Source organism: Rhynchophorus ferrugineus, unplaced genomic scaffold (assembly GCF_030347505.1).
Source record: "Rhynchophorus ferrugineus isolate W39M unplaced genomic scaffold, kcgeb_rfMv2 rfM4, whole genome shotgun sequence".
Taxonomy (NCBI): Eukaryota; Metazoa; Arthropoda; class Insecta; order Coleoptera; family Curculionidae; genus Rhynchophorus; species Rhynchophorus ferrugineus.
In genome coordinates this window covers 35,061,798-35,081,964 of record NW_027472583.1, presented here as the reverse complement: position 1 = coordinate 35,081,964, position 20,167 = coordinate 35,061,798, and the positions used below count along the sequence as shown (strand labels likewise).

Here is a 20,167-nt window from a genome sequence, read left to right as displayed (position 1 = left end):
TCTGTTATTTACTTTTACGTTCATATGTTCTTATCTTATTCTTCTGGATATATAGAGGAAGATGTGCCTTTAAATTGTATGCACAAATTAAAATCATACTTTTAGAGATTAAACTCTAAGATCATACGTGGAACCAGCCGCCCAGATTTTCATTGTCTATCAACGAATTCTTCTTACGTTTATATTGACTTTTGAGCGTGTCCAAGGCGCATTTAGCCACCATAATGGTGATGGCAATTACCACTTCTAAAACGTTTGTACCAATAATATTATGTTTCATAAGGCACAACTTCGGCACCAAGCAAGAACACTACAGCGTCGCACGTGCTGCTTTACCATCGTAAGCTCTGTTATTCTCAGAGGTTATGTAATTTACGTAAACTAGTTCGATATTCTGAAACCTTGCATGTGATAATTTCAGAATCACAAATGTATAATGTAGTGATGATGAACCAAAGGTGATCTTTATCTAGTTCCTTTGAGGTTCAGCGACACCAATTATATTCTTAGTATATCCTACGAAAATCTTGTTTTTTACAAACATTTAATTTGGATTTTTTATTAGATTATTACAAGAAACAACATTATCGCGATTTTCATCAATCACAAATTGAAGAGAAACTGTACGAACCAGGTATATTTATAACTAGTGAAAAGTAAGTTTCCATTTCACAACTATTTTCTGAAATACTCAATCAAATCCATTGTATTTTAGGGTGGTCAAGATGCTGGCGGACATTTTTGACATCGGCGCCCAGTCACCGGACAGTAAAAGTACGTTTTATCAACCGATAGTGTTTGGTTCGTCACGAAAGTTGCCATTTTTCTTTGAGCTCTTCTCACGCTCCATGGTGCTTCTCTCTCAGACCAGACGAGATATGAAGGTCTTAACTATAGCGGATTATCCAAAAGTAAGTTTTAAATTTTCTAGAACACAATTTGAAAAATCGTTAATTACAGATGATGAATATACTTTACCGGCAAATTAAGACGGCATTAGAAGCGAAACCTTTGAATTTCACCAGATTGAATGAGGAGATGTCGAACACGTCCTTCCATGAGGTTTTAAAACAAATAGAAGTAAGTAAAATATGATGTAAGCCTAATTATATAAAAATTCATCAAAAAAGCATTAGGAATGTGAAAAAATATTAGGGGTTAGTTGCACTATTTGTTGTGCTACAGTTTTATAAAAAATTACTTAAAATTATATTTAAAATATTATATTATAACATTACTCATTAAATATTATTATTATAATGCCCATCCGTACTTGTATGCATCTTTTAAAACAGAAACTAATTGCGCACCGGAAGAACTTGTTGCAAGTAATTCTCAAACTACACATCTTTTGCAACCCTCATAAAGAGTAAATGTCTGCCTCATTATTATTTTTTTACTTACTTTACTTACTTTACTTACTTTACTTACTTTACTTACTTTACTTACTTTACTTACTTTACTTACTTTACTTACTTTACTTCATCATCACATATAAAATTTGTTCGCATTTTCATCTTTTGTGATTTTCTTCTTCTATGTGTCTGATTGAGTTCATCCAAACCCCAGCTGTTGTTAACCATTCATGTTTCCAACACAAAGATATATGTTATGTTATGACTAATAAAACCTAATCAATCTTTTATCAATTTATCAATTCAATTCAATTATTTTATCAATTCCAACGTTTACCTTTCTCCATCAACTTTAGTTGTTTTAACACTATTTATATTATCATCTTGCCATGAGTTATCCAATATACATTTTGATATATGTCTCCATATGTGATCCATGTCTCATCTAAATACACAAATTGAAGAAAAGTTGTCCTTGATTTTATTTGTTTTTATAAATTACATTATTTTAAAATCAATGTCTGAAAATTCCAGTAGACCTCTTTTTTATGTTTACACCATTTAAATCCTATATTACCTAACAGTATACGAATACTAAGCAACGATTTGAAATTTATCAAAACAAACAAAGCATTAAAAAAACATCTGCTGGTTTATAATCTCTTGGAATTGTTTTGAAGAATATTGCATACGTTTGACAACCGGCGACTTTGACAGGCTGGTTCGGTTACATGTTCGAACTTATCAGACAGCATTGTGTCTCTTTTTAACTATAATAAATGAGCAGGAAAGATATATATATAAGTATCGCCAGAAATATTGAAATTTTTAAAAGACCCTTTCGTCTCAAAATTATATTGTTCACTAAACATGTATCAATTAGCCTTAGCCTAGTGAAGTATAACTTATGGAACTATTTGATATACAAAAACTAAATGTGTATAATATTAGCATAATTTTTAAATCATAATGGAACTTGATTGAATTTAAAATTATATTATTTCAAACGTCAGTTTTTCACTGAAATTATTTGTTTGCAGAAATAATATTTAATCCGTAAACACGTAACTAGAATTGTAATGAAGTAGTTTATTAATATTTATTATGATGCCCATTCTCACCTCGACAAATTTAACAAATTATGATAATTTCTGTAGCAGAAAGTAAGAACCAATTCTAAGCTAGAAATCTATAGATATATTGTTTCATTCATTCAAACATTCAAACTTTCCTTTTCATTATTATTATATTAATATAATTATAGAAACGAAAAGAAGAAGAACTACTGCACTTAATTAATACCCACCCCTGTATACAAGAGTTAAAGGCAGCATTTGCCGTTGACAACAAAAAACGGATCTATCAGCAAAGAATCAGCTGTCTACAGCAAGGCTCCAAGTTTCCAAAAGTTCTTGAGAAGGTAAGTTGAAACTATCGACGATCTGTTCGACGGCCAGCCCTAAATCAGTCGTTTAAAAATGCATTTTATGTTTATACTGAGTATTCCAGAAAACTTCAGGTGTCATTCACGTTCAATTGTCAAAGAACGAGCAGGATTTGGTAGTGACCGAAGGAGACCCTTCAGAGGCGAATAAAGCGAAACCTATAAAAATTTCAGATATCACGCACCTCGTTATCGGAAAGAATTGTCAGCACTCCAATTTGTGAGTTATCTTTGTATTGGTAATATTAACAAGTAAAGAATTTTGAACTAAATTTGAGGGATTTTTACATATCAAAATACTGATGGGAAATATTATTATTTTATATACTTTTCTGTTTGTTATAATCGCATTATTATTTTATGAATCCATCTGGTGAATATAAGGAACAAGGTCAAAATTCTTAATGAGAATTGGGTCATATAATTATCTGCATTATTTCATTCCAAATTTTATTAAATGATTCAATAAATTTGCGGACCGTCTATTTACCGATAGTAGTACTAAAATTTTTTATATTCCTATTAAAATTAAAATATAATAGATTGGAAAGAATGGATCAAAATAACGGAAAAATATATAAACCCAAAAGAAATATTTTCTATAGTCTATTCAAAGTTTTTTAGTAATGCGTCGTGGATACTTGTGACGTCGAAACATTACAATGTTGCCGCATCAACTCTGAGTTTTAGTTCAGTTTGGCTTTGACATACAAGAAAATTCTAAACTAAATAAAATAATTGAACAATAATGTTATCAAATATAATTTATTTTAACATTGTAGTACGTCTAATATATATATATATATATATATATATATATATATATATATATATATATATATATATATATATATATATATACATATATATTTAACTTAAAACAACAATTAAGAACACAGGTTGAATAACATAGTTGTAGGTTAGATTTGTTTTATTTACAGTCATTTACAGTTATTTACTCTTTTCCACACCATCCATGAGGTAGAGTTTCTAAGAGCGTTTTTTTATGTAATGGTATTCCCCTGGAGTCATAATCCACCCTAATTAACAATTTTATATCTGAGAAACGTATTTTACTTTCATTCGAGAGCATATTTACCTGTTTACGTTTAGTTCTTGTTTCCCTTGATGTGTTTACTTGTCAAGTCATCTTGGTATCACTGTATATTTTGTTTCTTCTGCTACTATCTGTGTATCTACACTATTCTTCATAATATTAATCACTGAATTATGTCTATTTACCATATCTATAAAACAGTTAGTATTCATTCTCTCCTCATACGTTCTAACCTAATGTTTATGTTTAATTTTGAACAATTACAATCATATCTCTGCACACAAATCTTTCACGTCCTACAATACAATTTTCTATAGTTATATTCATGTGCATACCTTTAGTTGTTTCCACTCTCATCACTCTGTCTCAAGAATTTCCAGCATTGCACAGGATTATCACATATCCTGAAAGTTTCCTTCACTCACTCTCACATTACGACTCACTGTCCAATTCAATTCAACAAATCTGATAATTTCTAATCTGTCTAAAACACGATTCCACCATTTATCAATTACTTCCTTTGTATGTCTTATCGAGTTCATCCAAATCGAAGGTGTTTTGGTTCGCAATGCTTCCTTCCACATATCCAAACAGTTTTTGATGGAATATCCTTCTTAACCAGCAAAATATCTGAATTAACTTTTAATAAATATAATGACCAACAAAACCCATTTGAATGCTATTGTAACTTTTACCTTTTTCCATCAATTTTTATTGTTTTTACACTTTTTTTGTTACTCTCTTGCCAAGAGTGCCACAATGAACCATTTTGAAATATTCAAGTTTCTTATATTATTTTATGCTTTTAATTGAATTATTTTTAAGGTAATGTCTGAAAGTTTCATTAAACCGCTCCGAGGATTATCTTTATACCATTTAAACACTATACCCTGTAAGAGTGTATGAAAGGGTATCTTACATCCCTCAAAAGGCTGCATGTCCCTAATTATTTTATACTTTCCAGAGAGATAATTTTCTCTAAAATAATTTTACTAAAATATGTTTATATCGATAAAATAGTGTGTGTACTTACTGTTCTTATACATTTCGTATATTTGGTCTGGAATAGAGCCAATATCAAGATGGTCAAGATTCGTCACCCACTTTGTATGTAGACGGATTTTCTTGGGTGAATCTAACATATTATTCCTCATCTTGTAAGCGATGTTATTCACAGTACCAGCAATATTTAGCACGGCAGCATAATAAAATTGTAGGGACTTGTATTATTTACCGGCAAAAGGGGGCTTCCGTTATCTCGTTCCTTTTTGAAATAACCTATATATTCTCGGCATTTTCAAACAAAGTATATATATATATATATATATATATATATATATATATATATATATATATATATATATATATATATATATATATATATATATATATAGCGAGCGACTTAAAATTTATCAAAATAAAGGGCTAAAATAATGTTTGCCGATTTATAACCGGTAATAATTATAACTAATATTTTGAATAATTTAGCGTACATCTGACAACCGGACGGCGACCAGCTGTCAGATGTTTGTAAAATTCTTGAAAGCAATAGTGATAAAAGATTTTAACTCTTACCTATAAATTATTGTGGCTGTATAATTAACTGTGGTTTTTAGATATAGTATAATGTTAAAATAAATTATATTTGGTAACATTTTTGTTCAATTATTTTATTTAGATTAGAATTTTTTTGTATGTCAAAGCCAAACTGAATTAAAACTCAGAGTTGATGCGGCAACATTGTTTAAGGTTTCGACGTCACAAATATCCACGACGTATTACTAAAAAAGTTTTGCATAGGCTATACTTGTGTTACATGTAGACGTAAATTTTGGGATTTAGGTTTCTCATCTGAATATTTAAGAATTTCAAATTAATTTTCACTCACAAGATCAGATGGTTTGATTCTTTTGAGTCTGGCTCCTGCTCTGGTGGCATCCAAAAGTTGAAATACTTTATTATTCTCATGAGAATGGAGTCATTCCTCATGTCCCCTTGCAATTCTCTTGATTTCTTGACTGACTGGGGGTATCTGAAGGTCTCGATGAGGGTAATCAATCCTGAAGTATTTAGGTGCGCCCACAAAACTTCTCTGGACTTTGTTCTGAAAAATTTTCATTTTGTTTATGTTACTCTTTGCAGAACATCCCCATAATTGAACTCCGTATGTCCATGTAGGTTTCAGTATGTGCTTATATAATAGCAATTTATTATGTACTGATAATTGTGATTTTCTTCCAATTAACCAATACATTTTCCTATATTTCAATTCCAGTTTTTTTCCTTTTTTTCAGCGAAGTTTTGCATCGATATTCATTCTGAGACATTTAGCGTTGTTGTTATATGGAAAAATAGTATTACTTAATGTTATTGATGCTTATACGGTCTTATTGTTGTTTTAAAGCTTTCGTCCAATTATTTTTATTGTCACTTGCCTGTTGTAACTTTTGTGCGGCTTATTCAAAATTGTCTCCACCAGCTATAATTGCAGTATCATCAGCAAATGTAGCCACCCTAATATTCTCCATTTGTGGTATATCACAAGTGTAGAGTAGATAAAGCATTGGCCCCAATACACTTCCTTGTGGTACACTTGCTATAGCTTCTTTTATTGTAGAGTAAACTCTTCTTGTTTAACTCTAAACATTCTGGCTGTAATGCACGATTTTAGTAGTTCGGTGTGTTATTTTGGTAATATTTTATATAGTTTATGAACAAGCTCTTCATTTCAAACCTTATCGAAATATTATGCTACAGCTAAGAATTACAGCTGAGCATACTATTTTACTTTCGTAGGCTTTTTCAATAACATTTGTTATTCTGTGGACCTAGTCAATTGTTGAATTCTTCGTAATAAACCCAAACTGGTATTAGATTTTTTCTCTCTACGAGTTCTGATATATGACATACAAAGGCATTTCGAATAAAAAATAATTCAATTAATGTCTCTGTTGCTAATCTAGCTTTTTTAACACAATCTCGACGTTGACCCGTCCTTATTAAAAACCTAATAAATAAAACTTTATTTTGTTAGCAAAGGCATGTATATTTTAGCTGATTCGAGTTTATGAACACTTACTTCAAGTTATATACGAAAAATATAACAAGTAAACTTAAAGTGTATAATTTATTCGAAAAATCCTAAGAAAACCAGAACGAATTGTTACGATAATTAAAAAATAATAATAATTTCTTGAACTTTAGATATAACCCCAAACTGACCTTTTCCATCGTAATCGATCGTGAGGAAAAAGTAAAGTTTGTCGGCCCAGATGAGAAATCGGCTGCCTATTGGATCGACGCATTTATACTTCTAATGAATAAAGGTGAGAACATCGACTTTGCTTCGAGTCCTTCTTAAAATTAAAGATAATTATTTCACAGAAATTTTATTGCAATTCCTGAGTACGTACTACCACGACGAACTCAAAGAACTGGTGGACATGGACGTCCGATTGGCCCTTCTCGATCTACAAGGCGTGAAAATACCGAAGCATCCTCCTAAAATACCTCCCGAACCAAATACCAAACCCATCCCACCTCCTAAGCCCGCCAATATATCTAAACGTAGGTTACACTGATTTGTTTTGTTATTTATATTTATTTTATTTTTTAATTTGACTTATTTTTAATAAAATATCGTATTTTTGTTGTTTTTCTTAAATGGGTCTTGTCGCAAATGAATGTTTACTAAAATCAACAATTTTTTTTAAAGACTTCGTTCCTCCTTAGAATCAATTTATATTGTGTCATCTTTTTACTAAATATTAATTGCGACCAAACATACCTATATTATAATATACAGTCTATTCAAAGTTTTTTTAGTAATGCGTCATGGATATTTGTGACGTCGAAATATTGCAATGTTACCGCATCAACTATGAGTCACTGAACTTCAGTTTGGCTTTGACATAAAAAAAAATTCTAATCTAAATAAATAATTGAATAAAAATGTCATGAAATATAATTTAATTTTAACATTATAGTATATACAAAAACTACAGTTAATTATATAGCCACAATAATTTAGAGGTAAGAGTTAAAACCTCTTAACACTATTGCTTTCAAGAATTTTGCATACGTCTGACAACTGGTTGCCGTCCGGTTGACATATTAGTTATAATTACTACAGATTATAAACTGGCAAACATTATTTTAGCCCTTTGATTATTCTAAAAAATTTTAAATCGCTCCATAATATATTATATCACTTTGTTTCAAAATACCGAAAACAATAGATATTCAGGGTCACAAATTGATTGCGGCTTTAATAGGTTATTTCGAAAAGCAACGAGATAATGGAGGGCCCCTTTTGCCGATAAATTCCGTTAGAGAGGTAATTATTGATGATATTAAATAATATAAATCGCTACAATTTTACTGAAAATGTTTTTTAGCGGGTTGCTGCCGCGCAAAATATTAGTGTGGGTATCTTAATATTGGTTCTATTCGAGACCAAATATACGAAATGTATAAGAACAGTAAGTACACAAACTATTTTATCGATATAAACATAATTTAATAAAATAATTTTAGAGTAAATTGCCTGGAAAGAATTCATAAAAGAATTAGGGACATGCAGCTTTTTGAGGGATGTAAGACATCCTTGCATACACTCTCACAGGGCATAAGGTTTAAATGGCGTAAAGATAACCCTCGGAAAGGTTTAATGAAACTTCTGTGCATTGCCATAAAAATAATTCAATTTTTAAAGACAGAAAATAAGACCAAGGAAGATAAACTATTTGAATTTGTGTATCTTGATGAAACTTGAATATCTCCAACTGGTTCATTGTGGCACTTTTGGCAAGACAGTAACAAAAAAGTGTAAAGACAAAAAAAATTGATGGAAAATGGTAAAAGTTACAATAGCATTCGATTATGTTTTGTTGGTCATTATATTTATTAATAATTAATTGCAGATATATTGTTGGTTGAGAAGCATATACCATCAAAAACTGTTTGGATATGTGGAAGGAAGCATTGTCAACCATAACAGCTTCGGTTTGGATCAACTCGATAAGACATACAGTAAGGAAGTAATTGATAAATGGTGGAATTGTGAACATGTTTTAGACAGAAGTGAAAGTAACTGAAGGAAACTTTCAGGATATGTGATAATGCTGTGCAATGCTGGAAATTCCCGAGACAGAGTGATGAGAGTGGAAACAACTAAAGGTATGCACATAATTAATTGAATATAACTGTAGAAAATGGTATTGTAGGGCGTGAAAGATTTGTGCACAGATATGATTGTAATTGTGCAAAATTAAACATGAGCATTAGCTAGAATGTATGAGAAGAGAATGAATACTAACTGTTTTGTAAATATGGTAATTGTATTAGACAGAATTCAGTGATTAATTTAATGAAAAATGGTATACACAGATAGTAGCAGAAGAAATAATATATACAGTGATACCAAGATGACTTGACAAGTAAACACACCATCGAAGGAAATAAGAATTAAACGTAAAAAGGTAAATATGCACTCGATTGAAAGTAAAATACGTTTCTCATATATACAATTGTTAATTAGGTGGATTAGGTTAAGGTCTCCAGAGAGATACCACTACATAAGAAAACGCACCTAGAAACTCTACCTCAATTTAGAGTTTAATGTAAACAAACCAAATGTAACCTACAAACTATTATACCTATGTTCTTAATTGTAGTTTTTAGTCCTTCGATAATATAGGTATTACATGTACTATAATGTTAAAATAAATTATATTTCAAAATATTTTTGTTCAATTATTTTATTTAGATTGGAATGTTCTTGTATATCAAAGCCAAACTGAAATAAAATTCAGAGTTGATGCCGCAACATTATAATGTTTCGACGTCACAGATATCCATGACGCATTACTAAAAAACTTTGAATAGACTATATGTACTTTAGTTTCTATCAAGTCATACGCATGCCAGGCTTTGAATACGCAAACTATATCGGAAAACAAACTTTCTTTATGTGTATTTGACGTACCTAATGAAAAAAATCGTTTAAATTTTACTAATATAACTAGTCGTTACCGGCTAACAAAAATTACAATTTCTGCAGTAACTTAAAACGAAGCATTTATTTAGGAAGACTCATTGGCCCTTACATAATCTGTACTAAAATAAAAGTTAGTAGCACTTGTCGGTGTTTTTACCATTCCGTGCACTTCACTACATAAATACTAAGTTTAACAGAAAATCATTACCGGTTCTTCTAATATATACCGCTAAACTTAAATATGCAGTGTTGTAATTTAACGCTTATTCCATTTTATTCTACTGACACTAAGCTTCAAAGCTATATATATATATATATATATATATATATATATATATATATATATATATATATATATATATATATATTATATTTTGCGAAAGTAACACCGTAATAGACTTACCTCTATTAAAACGTAAAGTTTCGTGCCCAAAAACGTGCATTTGCGGCATGCATAACTTTTCTTATTTAATTAAAAGAAAGATGCTACGGAAATTAGTAGTTTACCAGTAGAAACTTAGGGTAACAATATCCTAACCTTGAAAACGTGTGAGGCATGATTTTGAAAATTCAAAAGTGATGATTTGGATGTGAAGATTTAAACTCAAAAACAATTGACAAAAGTGTTTAATGTGGCATAAAAAATTATTAGCGACCAATTACGAGCAATGGGGAAAATACAAAAGATGGGTTCCACATCAAATGAGTGACAGGCAAATGGAAAATCAAAAAATCAGCTGTGAAATGGACATTGATAATATCGGAAGTCATGTTTGCATCGATTAGTGACGGGTGATTAAAGCCTGATGAAACAATTAATAGTGATCACTACTGACAACAAATGATCAATTTGAACCATGTACGAAGACACGGTAAAGTGATTTTACAGCACGATAATGCGCCGGCTCATAAACCGCAACCGATCAAAGAAGCGTTGAAAGCACCTGGATGAAACATGTTATCACACCCTCCGTCCTCTATATACCTTTTTTTCTCGCACGCTTCAGCAATTTCAATAAAGTTAGAAAATGGCTCCATGAATGGTTTTGATCAAGGATAAACAGTTTTCTGGAATAGTATCTATACATTGCCCCAAAAATGGGCAAGATTTATAGAATAAAACGGCCAATACTTTGAATAATAAATACATTTCCTCACTTACTTGAGAATTATATACTTTTTTTAACCGGAAATGACTTTCCGGTACACTTGGTACACACGGTCCTAGTCCAATGTTGTCACTGTTCAATATTCACTGATTTAGTACTATTGACTTTTTTTCTCCATATTGCAGTTCACTTATATATATTATTACTTGCGTGTTGCAGTTTTCTAGTTGTTTCTTCTCTTTCTATTATCTCCAGTAGCAAGTATTACAGTGTGATCAGCAAATGTAGCGATAGTAAGATTTGCTATTTGTGGTATGCCACATGAATAACGTGGATAGAGAAAAGTATCTAACACTGCCTTATGTAGACCTGCTTTTAGATCTTTCATTGTTGAGTAAGCTTTTAACTTCTTGCTTAACTTTTAACACCCTGACTGAATAATAATAATTTCTTGAACTTTAGATATAACCCCAACCTGACCTTTTCCATCGTAATCAATCATGAGGAAAAAGCAAAGTTTGTCGGCCCAGATGAGAAATCGACTGCTTATTGGATTGAAACATTTATACTTCTAATGAATAAAGGTGAAAACAACGACTTTGCATCGAGTCGTTCTTAAAATTAAAGGTAATTATTTCACAGAAATTCTATTGGAATTCCTGAGTACTTATTACCACGACGAACTGAAATTATATACTTTTTTTAACCGGTCATGACTTTCCGGTACATGGGAACACACGGTTTGGTTCTCTTGAGCCTGACTCCTAGTTCAGTGTTGTCACTGTTCAATATTCACTGATTTACTACTACTGAGTTTTATTCTCCATATTTTAATTCACTTAATTATATTATTACTTACGTGTTGCAGTTTTCTTGTTGTTTCTTCTCTATTATCTTCAATAGCAAGTATTATAGTGTCATCAGCAAATAAAGCAATAGTAACATTTTCTATTTGTGGTATGCCACATGACTAACGTGGATAAAGAAAAGGACCCAAAATACTGCCTTGTTTAGCCTGCTTTTAGTTCTTTCATAGTTGAGTAAGCTTTTAACTTCTTCTTTCTTAACCTTTAACATGCTGCCAGAGATGTAAGAGTTTATTTAAGAGTTTCAAATATTTCTACTGTAACATTTTATAGGTTTTACGCATAAGTCCCTTTACACCAGACATTATTGAAGGCTTATGCTACGTCCAATAATATAATTGAGCAAACTTTTTCTCTTCGTAAGCTTTTTGAATGTGTAAATATTAGATCTTTTCAATCTTTTACCTTTTAACCTTTTAGGAGTTTTTCTAATACTTAAAATAAATATTTAAAATAAAAACCCGGAACATGACTTAATTAAAATGCTGTATTAATTAAGTTGAAGACTTTTTTAATTGCCTTCTTCATAGACTTTGCAATATTTGTCCGATGACTTATATATGACTATTCTAGTCTTGTGGTTTCTTGGAACTGATATCATTTTTGATTATTTATTAACATTGGTTGATGTATATATAATGCAGATATAGCCTGTAACCGTCGTTTAAATATAAAGGCAGAAGAACTCTTTGCAGATAATATTAATAAATAATCATTAGATTAACGGCCAAATGTGTCATCAAGTTGATATTTTGTTTTCAATCCAATCCAAAATGTTTTCAAATCTACTTTATAAACGACGAGGGGAAACAAATAAACAACAAATTAAAGTACACGTTGGCTATATAATCACATCAAGCAAGGGACGTTTTTGCATGATCATAATCAATTCGTCCAATTATTCAACACCGTATCTAAAATATTACAACCATATACGGCAACTACGTTATTATTTAAAATAAAGTACCGTCTGAAGAATACGTAGTGACCGGCTATTTTTCTGACCATCAAAATATATTTATACAATGCAGATGTTTTGCAATCGATTAATATTTCGAAAAAGAGCAAACGAATATTATTTAAACACTAAACAAAGAAATCTAGTAGCATGCACAATATAACGTTATTTTAATTTTGTTTTCTTGTACAACTAATTCTCTTATGCCGCCAGCTAATTCATCGATATATTTGTAAAAGTTACTTATTTTAGCACCTTACTTTAAAAATTGTTCAGAATCGATTACTAGAAAGCTTACTGTGTCTGCAAAATGTCGAAGATGTGTTAAGGGTAATTTAATAATTTTTAATATACCTTTCTGTTTGAAACATTTATGTTCTCTAGAAATATAACGATGAGAATCTAACATGCAAGGTTGTCGCCTCTATTTTGCGGGATCTGCCACCCTTGCAGACACCCACCAGTACAAACAATTAAACATATTTGGTCCTTTTTCCTTGGCAAGATGTAATAACTCCAAGAGTATGGAGCATGTCCATGCATCCATACATGTCCAAGAGACGCTAGAACTTCATAAGAGTTCATTTGTGAACACGCGATGCTTAGTCACTACAATTTTATTTTGTTGTGTTTTTATTATCTTATTGTGTTTTGTGCTACCCAACTAAGTTTCATCAAATGGTGAATTTGTTCACAGAGTATTCCAGTTTTCTATTTTTAATTACCATTTATTATTTATTAAATCTCCCTTTATTATGTTCTATTTATTATTCTTTATATTAATCTCTACTTATTTTTTCTATTTATTATTCTCTAATCATTTATTTATTTATCCGTTTATCTTTACATATTAGTTAGAATACAAGTTATTCTCCTCTCTGTCATTATTTATTAGTTTTTCCGTATACTTCCAATAATTTTTAATTTACTATAAATTATCCATAATAATCTTGTGGCTGCAACTAGAAAGCATAAATTATAACTCTTCTATAAGCCAAAGTGACAAAAGTAACTGATATAGAGATTTATTCATAATTTATAGCATACATAAATGCCACTGAAAGTGGTTTTTGCTGGCTCTTAATAGCAACGTTTCTATCATGTAGCCTTTGACTTTTTCCCTTGTTCTCATTGCACGTTCATGGAGAAGTGAATGCATGATAGTAATATTTTTGCCCCTATATATATTTGAGACTTTTGCTTTAACATAGGCCTACTAAACTTAGTGGAAGAATTTCGTGCATCTTCTTCCTTTGATTTAATTGCAAGTCCATTACTGTTAGTGTTAGAATAAAAGTTGGTACGTCGCCTGTTACCTACCCTTCGTACCGTGTGCACATTTCATACTTAATCTTAACATAGTTTATCATTTCTATCAGTACGCTGTTAATAACCCTTAACGATCCTTCGTATATTTCATTTGTATTTTTAAGTTCACCCTTGTCACTAAAAATTGGTTGCTCAGGTCCGCTTTTAGAATTGTCACCCGACCACCTCGCCCTCCAAATTTTCTACGCTTAGAAATTGCTTTATATATTTTTCCATTTATTGCGTTAATTTATTTTGATCTGCGTTTTTATTTATTTAATATGTTAAATTGCTTTATATTGTTGTATTAATACAATCTACATATTGTTGATCTGAATATAAAAATTGAAAGAGAGCTATTAAGTGAAGCTTCATTTTGAAGAGTACATACATTGCGTGTTGCTATTATCCGTAACGTAGATGAAACAACTGATATGAGCTATATCGCTACGACATATATTGCTACATCATCATATGCAGGTACCCCGAGTCATAGGCAAGCATATTTTAAAAACATCATGACCTTTCTGCCTACATATTACGAAAGAAATTAAAATTTTGTTGTTATCAGGTCAAACATCAATGCACCGCAATGATACCACCCCACCTGTGTTCAAACGGATATTAAAAATGCTTATAAATTTGATTACATATCATTCGGTATTTGGCGAAACGTTTATATGAATAGAGGAATTTTATTTTTCGTTCATAATATACCTGTTATAAAAATGACATAAGATTTTTCTTTCTTGCTGTTAATTAAATAGTTTTAAGTTTCTATAACACTTTTAAGTTTGAATAATTTAGATATACTCACATACAATTGATATTTCAAATTGTGATTACATACACTTTCATAGAAACAGTCCAAACAATTGCAACCTATTAATAAAAAATTCGGATCTGAAACATTTGAACAGAGCTGTTGGGTCTGCTAGTATAGCTAATATAAAAACACTCCACGCCTTTTATATACTTATCTCAATATGGGGGTATATTCTGTAAAACAAACTAGGATCAGTTATAATGACAAAAAATTAGTTTATTTGATGAATTTCCATTTTATTATACATTAAATCTGACAATTGACTACTAACTATATTCAATTAAGTTACAAGATTAAATCATCTAGCGTCCATTACATTTAAACTATAGGATAAAGTCCGCAAAAATATCGTTAAACCCTTAAAATACGAAAACGTGGTACGCATACCTTGATATACAGTACAAATAAACAAAAGCGTAACACGCACAAAACTTGAAAAGGTTTACCACGCCTTGTGAGTGAATTTAACGTAAATCAGAAATGAATACGGACAAAAGTTATCGTTTAGTCTTTTGGTAGATACGTTTAGTTTTCGGTTGTTGCATCGTTAAGTCCAGACAGGTAAGCCGAAACCTGAAAGAGAAAACAAATTAGTATAATAAAGGTCAGCGTTCTGGTTGCTAACGTCGTTACCAGCCTCAGGTGGTATTTATGATGGAAGGAATTGTAGGGGAAATGGAAATCTTAGGTTGCCAAGTTAATTAGGAAGATTTGGCACCACTGTTAGGCTAATAGGAAGGAAATGTCAGGAGGTAATGGAGAAAATAAAAACAGCGATAATTGGCCGATTATTTTATAAAAAGCACCACCTCTGTATCTATCATTATGGCTGATTTATTAATACAATAGATATTACTAATTACATTAATTTGACTTTAGTAAATATAAAAATATTTATTCTCATTTATTGTGAAATATAATTTTTCATCATGCAATCAAGGGGTTAAGCCTTCTGCAAATAAAGTTAACTGCGTCGCTCAAAATATATGATGACCTAACTTGTTCTGTCCTGTGCCTGTTTAGTAACAAAATCTTAGTATTGCTGCTAATATTGTCTAGTAGTAATTTTAGTAATTTATATAACATATATTTTTCAGATCCCCCATAAATGCATCAAATTACCTTGGTACTGTAAATCGGTGGATGGGATAAAGTTGCTTGATAGTGAAATCAATATTTTCAAAATTTATTTCGATTTTCACAATATATCAATGTTTTACCACCACACTTTGTTGGACAACATTTTATACCGTATTATTAATGGTGTTAGTATATTACATTTGATAACTTGATTTTCTGGATAGATCCATGGGCCATTAATAATGCTGCAAAAAACTTTCTTATGCAGGTGTACGTAGGTCTATACCGGTTTCATTTTTTTTATTTAATAACGATTTATTGGAGTGGAGCAATCATTACAATTTTTTGAGCTTGTTCGTTCCTCTTGAGACCACCCAGTGCCATGTCCGAATATTTTACAGTGTATTTATTATGTTGTATGTGAAATACACATTCGTAGACCTCGTAGATTCGTATTTAATTTTATTTGCTGTTTCATAGTACACTCAATAATGTTATTGATAGCTGTTTGTAATCTATTTACGGTTGTCTCAATGTTGTTACTTGTACTGAATTGTGCAGTATCATCTACAAAGATTAACAATGCTACTCCTTCACATATAGAGATATCACTGGTATAAGGTATAACAATATTGGTCCAAGAAGACTATATATGGCATATATGCGTTTAAAATATGAATAATATCACTCAGGTTCTTTTAGCTAGGTAATTTATTTCACAACTTTCCCAACTTGTAACATATTTGGGGCCCTCGTGTTATTTCTAAGCTTGGACCACGCCTAAGAATATAACTGAATAAATTATTTTTCCAAAGTATTTTCAATTATATCCGTAATAATATGTACCTGATCATATGTCCAGTATTTATTCACGTATTCAATTTGGTGGAACGAAATGAGTTGCTTATCTTCAATAATTAGTTTGAGGCGTTTTAAGATCAACTTATCGAAAAATTTCGATATGACTGGTATCAATAATATTGGTCGATATGGTGCTTTATCGATGGACGCTTTACTTGATTTAGAGATCATAATAATTTTTGCACTCTTGTACTGCATGAAAATCTATTTGAGAAGTATATTTGGTGGAACTTAATATAAAAGGATTGTTGAACAATTAGCACATGATCTTGGGTCTAACACATAGATAGCGCTATTTAATTGCATTCGCCGCTTTTTAACAAGAAAGATGTTAAAATTTCATGATATTCGACTCCTAAGTTTGTGATTTGTTGTATTAAAAGTAACACTACTTTTGTTACGTTCAAAACAATGGATCAAAAACAATTTCGTGTTTTAATTTTACACTGCTACCGTTTAAGTGAAGCAATTGCTTGAATAGTGTTATAAGGACTCCACTTCATCAGAAAAAACAATAAAATGTATTTGATATATATCACAAAATAGGTTTGAATGATAGAAAAGTGAAGTTTCGTGACTTGGCTAACATCGTAAAGATATCAAAAAAATGTGTTGGTTTTCTATTGCATACACACTTGACTATGGGAAAGCTCTGTTCAAAGTGGTTGATATATATATATATATATATATATATATATATATATATATATATATATATATATATATATATATATATATATATATATATATATATATATAATATAAATTTATATAATATAATATATATAATACGAAATAATGGATGACAAACATGAATCCATCACTTCATCACTTCACTCCGGAATCAAAACGATCATCATCTGAGGGAACAGCAACTGGTGACAGGGCTATTTTGAGGCAAAAGATAAATCGTTCTACAAAAGTGGTATTGAAATCTTAGAGCGTCGCTGGACTGACTGTGTGGCTTGCGTTGATGAATAAAGCCAATTTGGAAAAAATAGCCGCGTTTTCTCTGTAACGCCCGAGACTTTTCAGTCTATGTGTTAAATCAATTCCAATCCTAAAGTGCTTAATTATTTGAGGTAAGGAATCGGTAAGCAAAAGAACTGTTTGATAACAATTATAACAATTCAATTCATGTGGTATATCAGTATATATGATGTAAATCATAACATAAGAAAATGTAAATGATGTTTAAAATTTTGGCTCCATGATTTTCATTTAAGGACATTCCAAGTTCGTATTCGAAATAAAGTTATTCGACCAATATGCAAGAATAAATATACATTTATTTTTTTTAATAAGGAGTAATGTTAATTTATGTTGAAGATAATTATCCCGAAGAAAATATATAAATTAATACGAAGACATCTGAAGGAAAAGAGTGGCCATTGTAGAGAACCAGACTAGTTGCAATTCAGTCGTTATTTTGAAAAATCTTATTCATATAATATTTCAAGAAATTCTCCTTATTTCAGTTTTATTTATTCAACCAAAAATAACAAATATCAATCGGCAATATGTTGTTAAATTATCAACTTCCTTCAGTGACTAAATGAGTAAATACATATATAATTACACAAGAATTACAATTTGGAGGCTCAAAATAATGAGATGGATACTGTATTTCATTAGACTTAATACTATTTGCAACACAAACTGGCTAAATACACTTCATAATGTATTGTGTTGCTAACAATAGCTTACTGGTTCAGAACCCAGTCTTTACATGATAAATTATAGATCACAAGTAAATAATATTCTCCGGACTATGAGAAAAACGTTAGAGAGTAATAAAATATGTTGTACTCACAGGGTATGCATTATCCATTCTCTTTCCGAACCTCAGACGCAATTGTGGTGAGCGTCCGGCCTTTCTCGAAACTTGGTGATATCCAACGCGGCTATCTTCCAAGCTGTTCTCCCTTTCTCTCTGCATCAGCATCTCGACCAACTCCCTGATACTACCTGTGGATCAACAACACCGTCTTAGTTACGTGTCATGGCCGTCTTTATCGATCTGTATCAATCATCATAAATGGATAAGTTGATGTTTATTTTCGGTGATTGCGTGACTGTGGCACGTTACTTACGCCTGTGCCAGTTCTGTTCAATACGTCGTTTTTTGGGGAACGCACGACTGTGAAAAGTCCGAAAAGGTGGAGACTAATTATTAACGAAGCAGATAGACGGAAAATAAATATTTGGGTTGGTCAGATAGTAATTGGAATTGTACATTATTTGAATAAAAACGTATAAAGATATCATCAGTCCACCAACATTGTGACGTAATATTTAGTAATTACTTTTTGAAAAATATATTATTTTATATTTAAGTACTGATATTTAACCAATAAAACTGTTATCGTATGTATGTACAAAACGAGATCAAATGGTACAGTTAATAATTCAATTAAAACCATAGTGTAATTTTATTAGGTGCTTGCATGTACCTGGTCAGCTATATATATTACTAAAAATATGTAAAATATGTAAAATATTTTTTAATGATATTAGCGCTAAAACTCTCCTAGTTTTGACCTTATTACCGAGGAAATATTAAAGGAGCTTCTAAGAAAATCACAAACTAAGATCATGAATAAATGATTCATTCAGACTACAATATGTAACACAACTGTGGCTATAATATCACTATTGCCGACAATATTCAAATTACTCGATATATTTCTATTGAAAATGATAAAACCTGATCATTCAGCAGTATCATATAAAAATCACTAGAAGAAAATAATATCTATTCTGCAATACTTTTAGATGTTTCTCAAGTTTTCAATGGGGGTTTAAAGCCTTAGATGCTTCTCCCTGACCAATATTTAAAAACATAATTATATCTAACTGACTGATACTTCAGAGTCAATCACATACGTGTCTAATCTGACTTGAATAAAATACAGGTATCTCACAGAGAAACGTATTGAAATAAGTCCTTTATCTTCTGTACACTAGAGCCTATATTTAATGAAAATATTGTTGCTATATTTTCAGATGACACTGAAATCCTAGCTGTAGCAGATAATAGTATTGAATCAACTGTCACGAAAGGAATGTTACAAACAGCTATTACCGAAATACAATTTTGGACAAAAAAATGGTGCAAAATAAATCAGTGCATATTGATTCCACCAACAAAAGAATCAAGCACAAATCAGTATGTGTAAATCAGTAAGTAGTCTCGTAAGAAAATACGGCCAAATATCTTGGCATGCCCTTCGGTGTTGAACTTAGTTGGAGGCTACATGTTAAGAAAAAATGTGAAGGACTTACTGGTCATTGAGTAGATATTC

General features: G+C 30.9%; 2 protein-coding genes and 2 long non-coding RNA genes across 5 annotated transcripts in view; 3 read left to right on the top strand and 1 right to left on the bottom strand.

Annotated features, from left to right (window-relative positions):
- The window catches only part of LOC143195162 (engulfment and cell motility protein 1), a 34,397-nt gene extending 26,892 nt beyond the window's left edge, over positions 1–7,505 (top strand). For both annotated transcript variants that reach the window (XM_076402105.1, XM_076402106.1), the window contains 7 exons: positions 566–656; positions 716–911; positions 961–1,080; positions 2,620–2,775; positions 2,865–3,019; positions 7,061–7,182; positions 7,241–7,505. In XM_076402105.1, coding sequence (XP_076258220.1) covers positions 566–656; positions 716–911; positions 961–1,080; positions 2,620–2,775; positions 2,865–3,019; positions 7,061–7,182; positions 7,241–7,437 — 1,037 coding nt within the window. In that variant the 3' untranslated portion in view covers positions 7,438–7,505. The remainder of the gene's footprint in view (positions 1–565; positions 657–715; positions 912–960; positions 1,081–2,619; positions 2,776–2,864; positions 3,020–7,060; positions 7,183–7,240) is intronic.
- A 698-nt stretch (positions 7,506–8,203) lies between these two features.
- LOC143195170 (uncharacterized) lies at positions 8,204–8,520 on the top strand. Its single transcript, XR_013005488.1, has 2 exons — positions 8,204–8,337; positions 8,393–8,520. It is a non-coding gene; the product is annotated as an uncharacterized LOC143195170 (long non-coding RNA).
- Positions 8,521–8,904: 384 nt separating this feature from the next.
- On the top strand, positions 8,905–9,531 carry LOC143195169 (uncharacterized). The gene is made up of 3 exons (XR_013005487.1): positions 8,905–9,034; positions 9,245–9,336; positions 9,396–9,531. It is a non-coding gene; the product is annotated as an uncharacterized LOC143195169 (long non-coding RNA).
- A 5,585-nt stretch (positions 9,532–15,116) lies between these two features.
- Positions 15,117–20,167, bottom strand: part of LOC143196419 (short neuropeptide F) — a 49,616-nt gene continuing 44,565 nt past the window's right edge. The window contains exons 3-4 of the mRNA XM_076404089.1: positions 18,676–18,830; positions 15,117–15,494 (exon numbers count right to left, since the gene is read on the bottom strand). Coding sequence (XP_076260204.1) covers positions 15,447–15,494; positions 18,676–18,830 — 203 coding nt within the window. The 3' untranslated portion in view covers positions 15,117–15,446. The remainder of the gene's footprint in view (positions 15,495–18,675; positions 18,831–20,167) is intronic.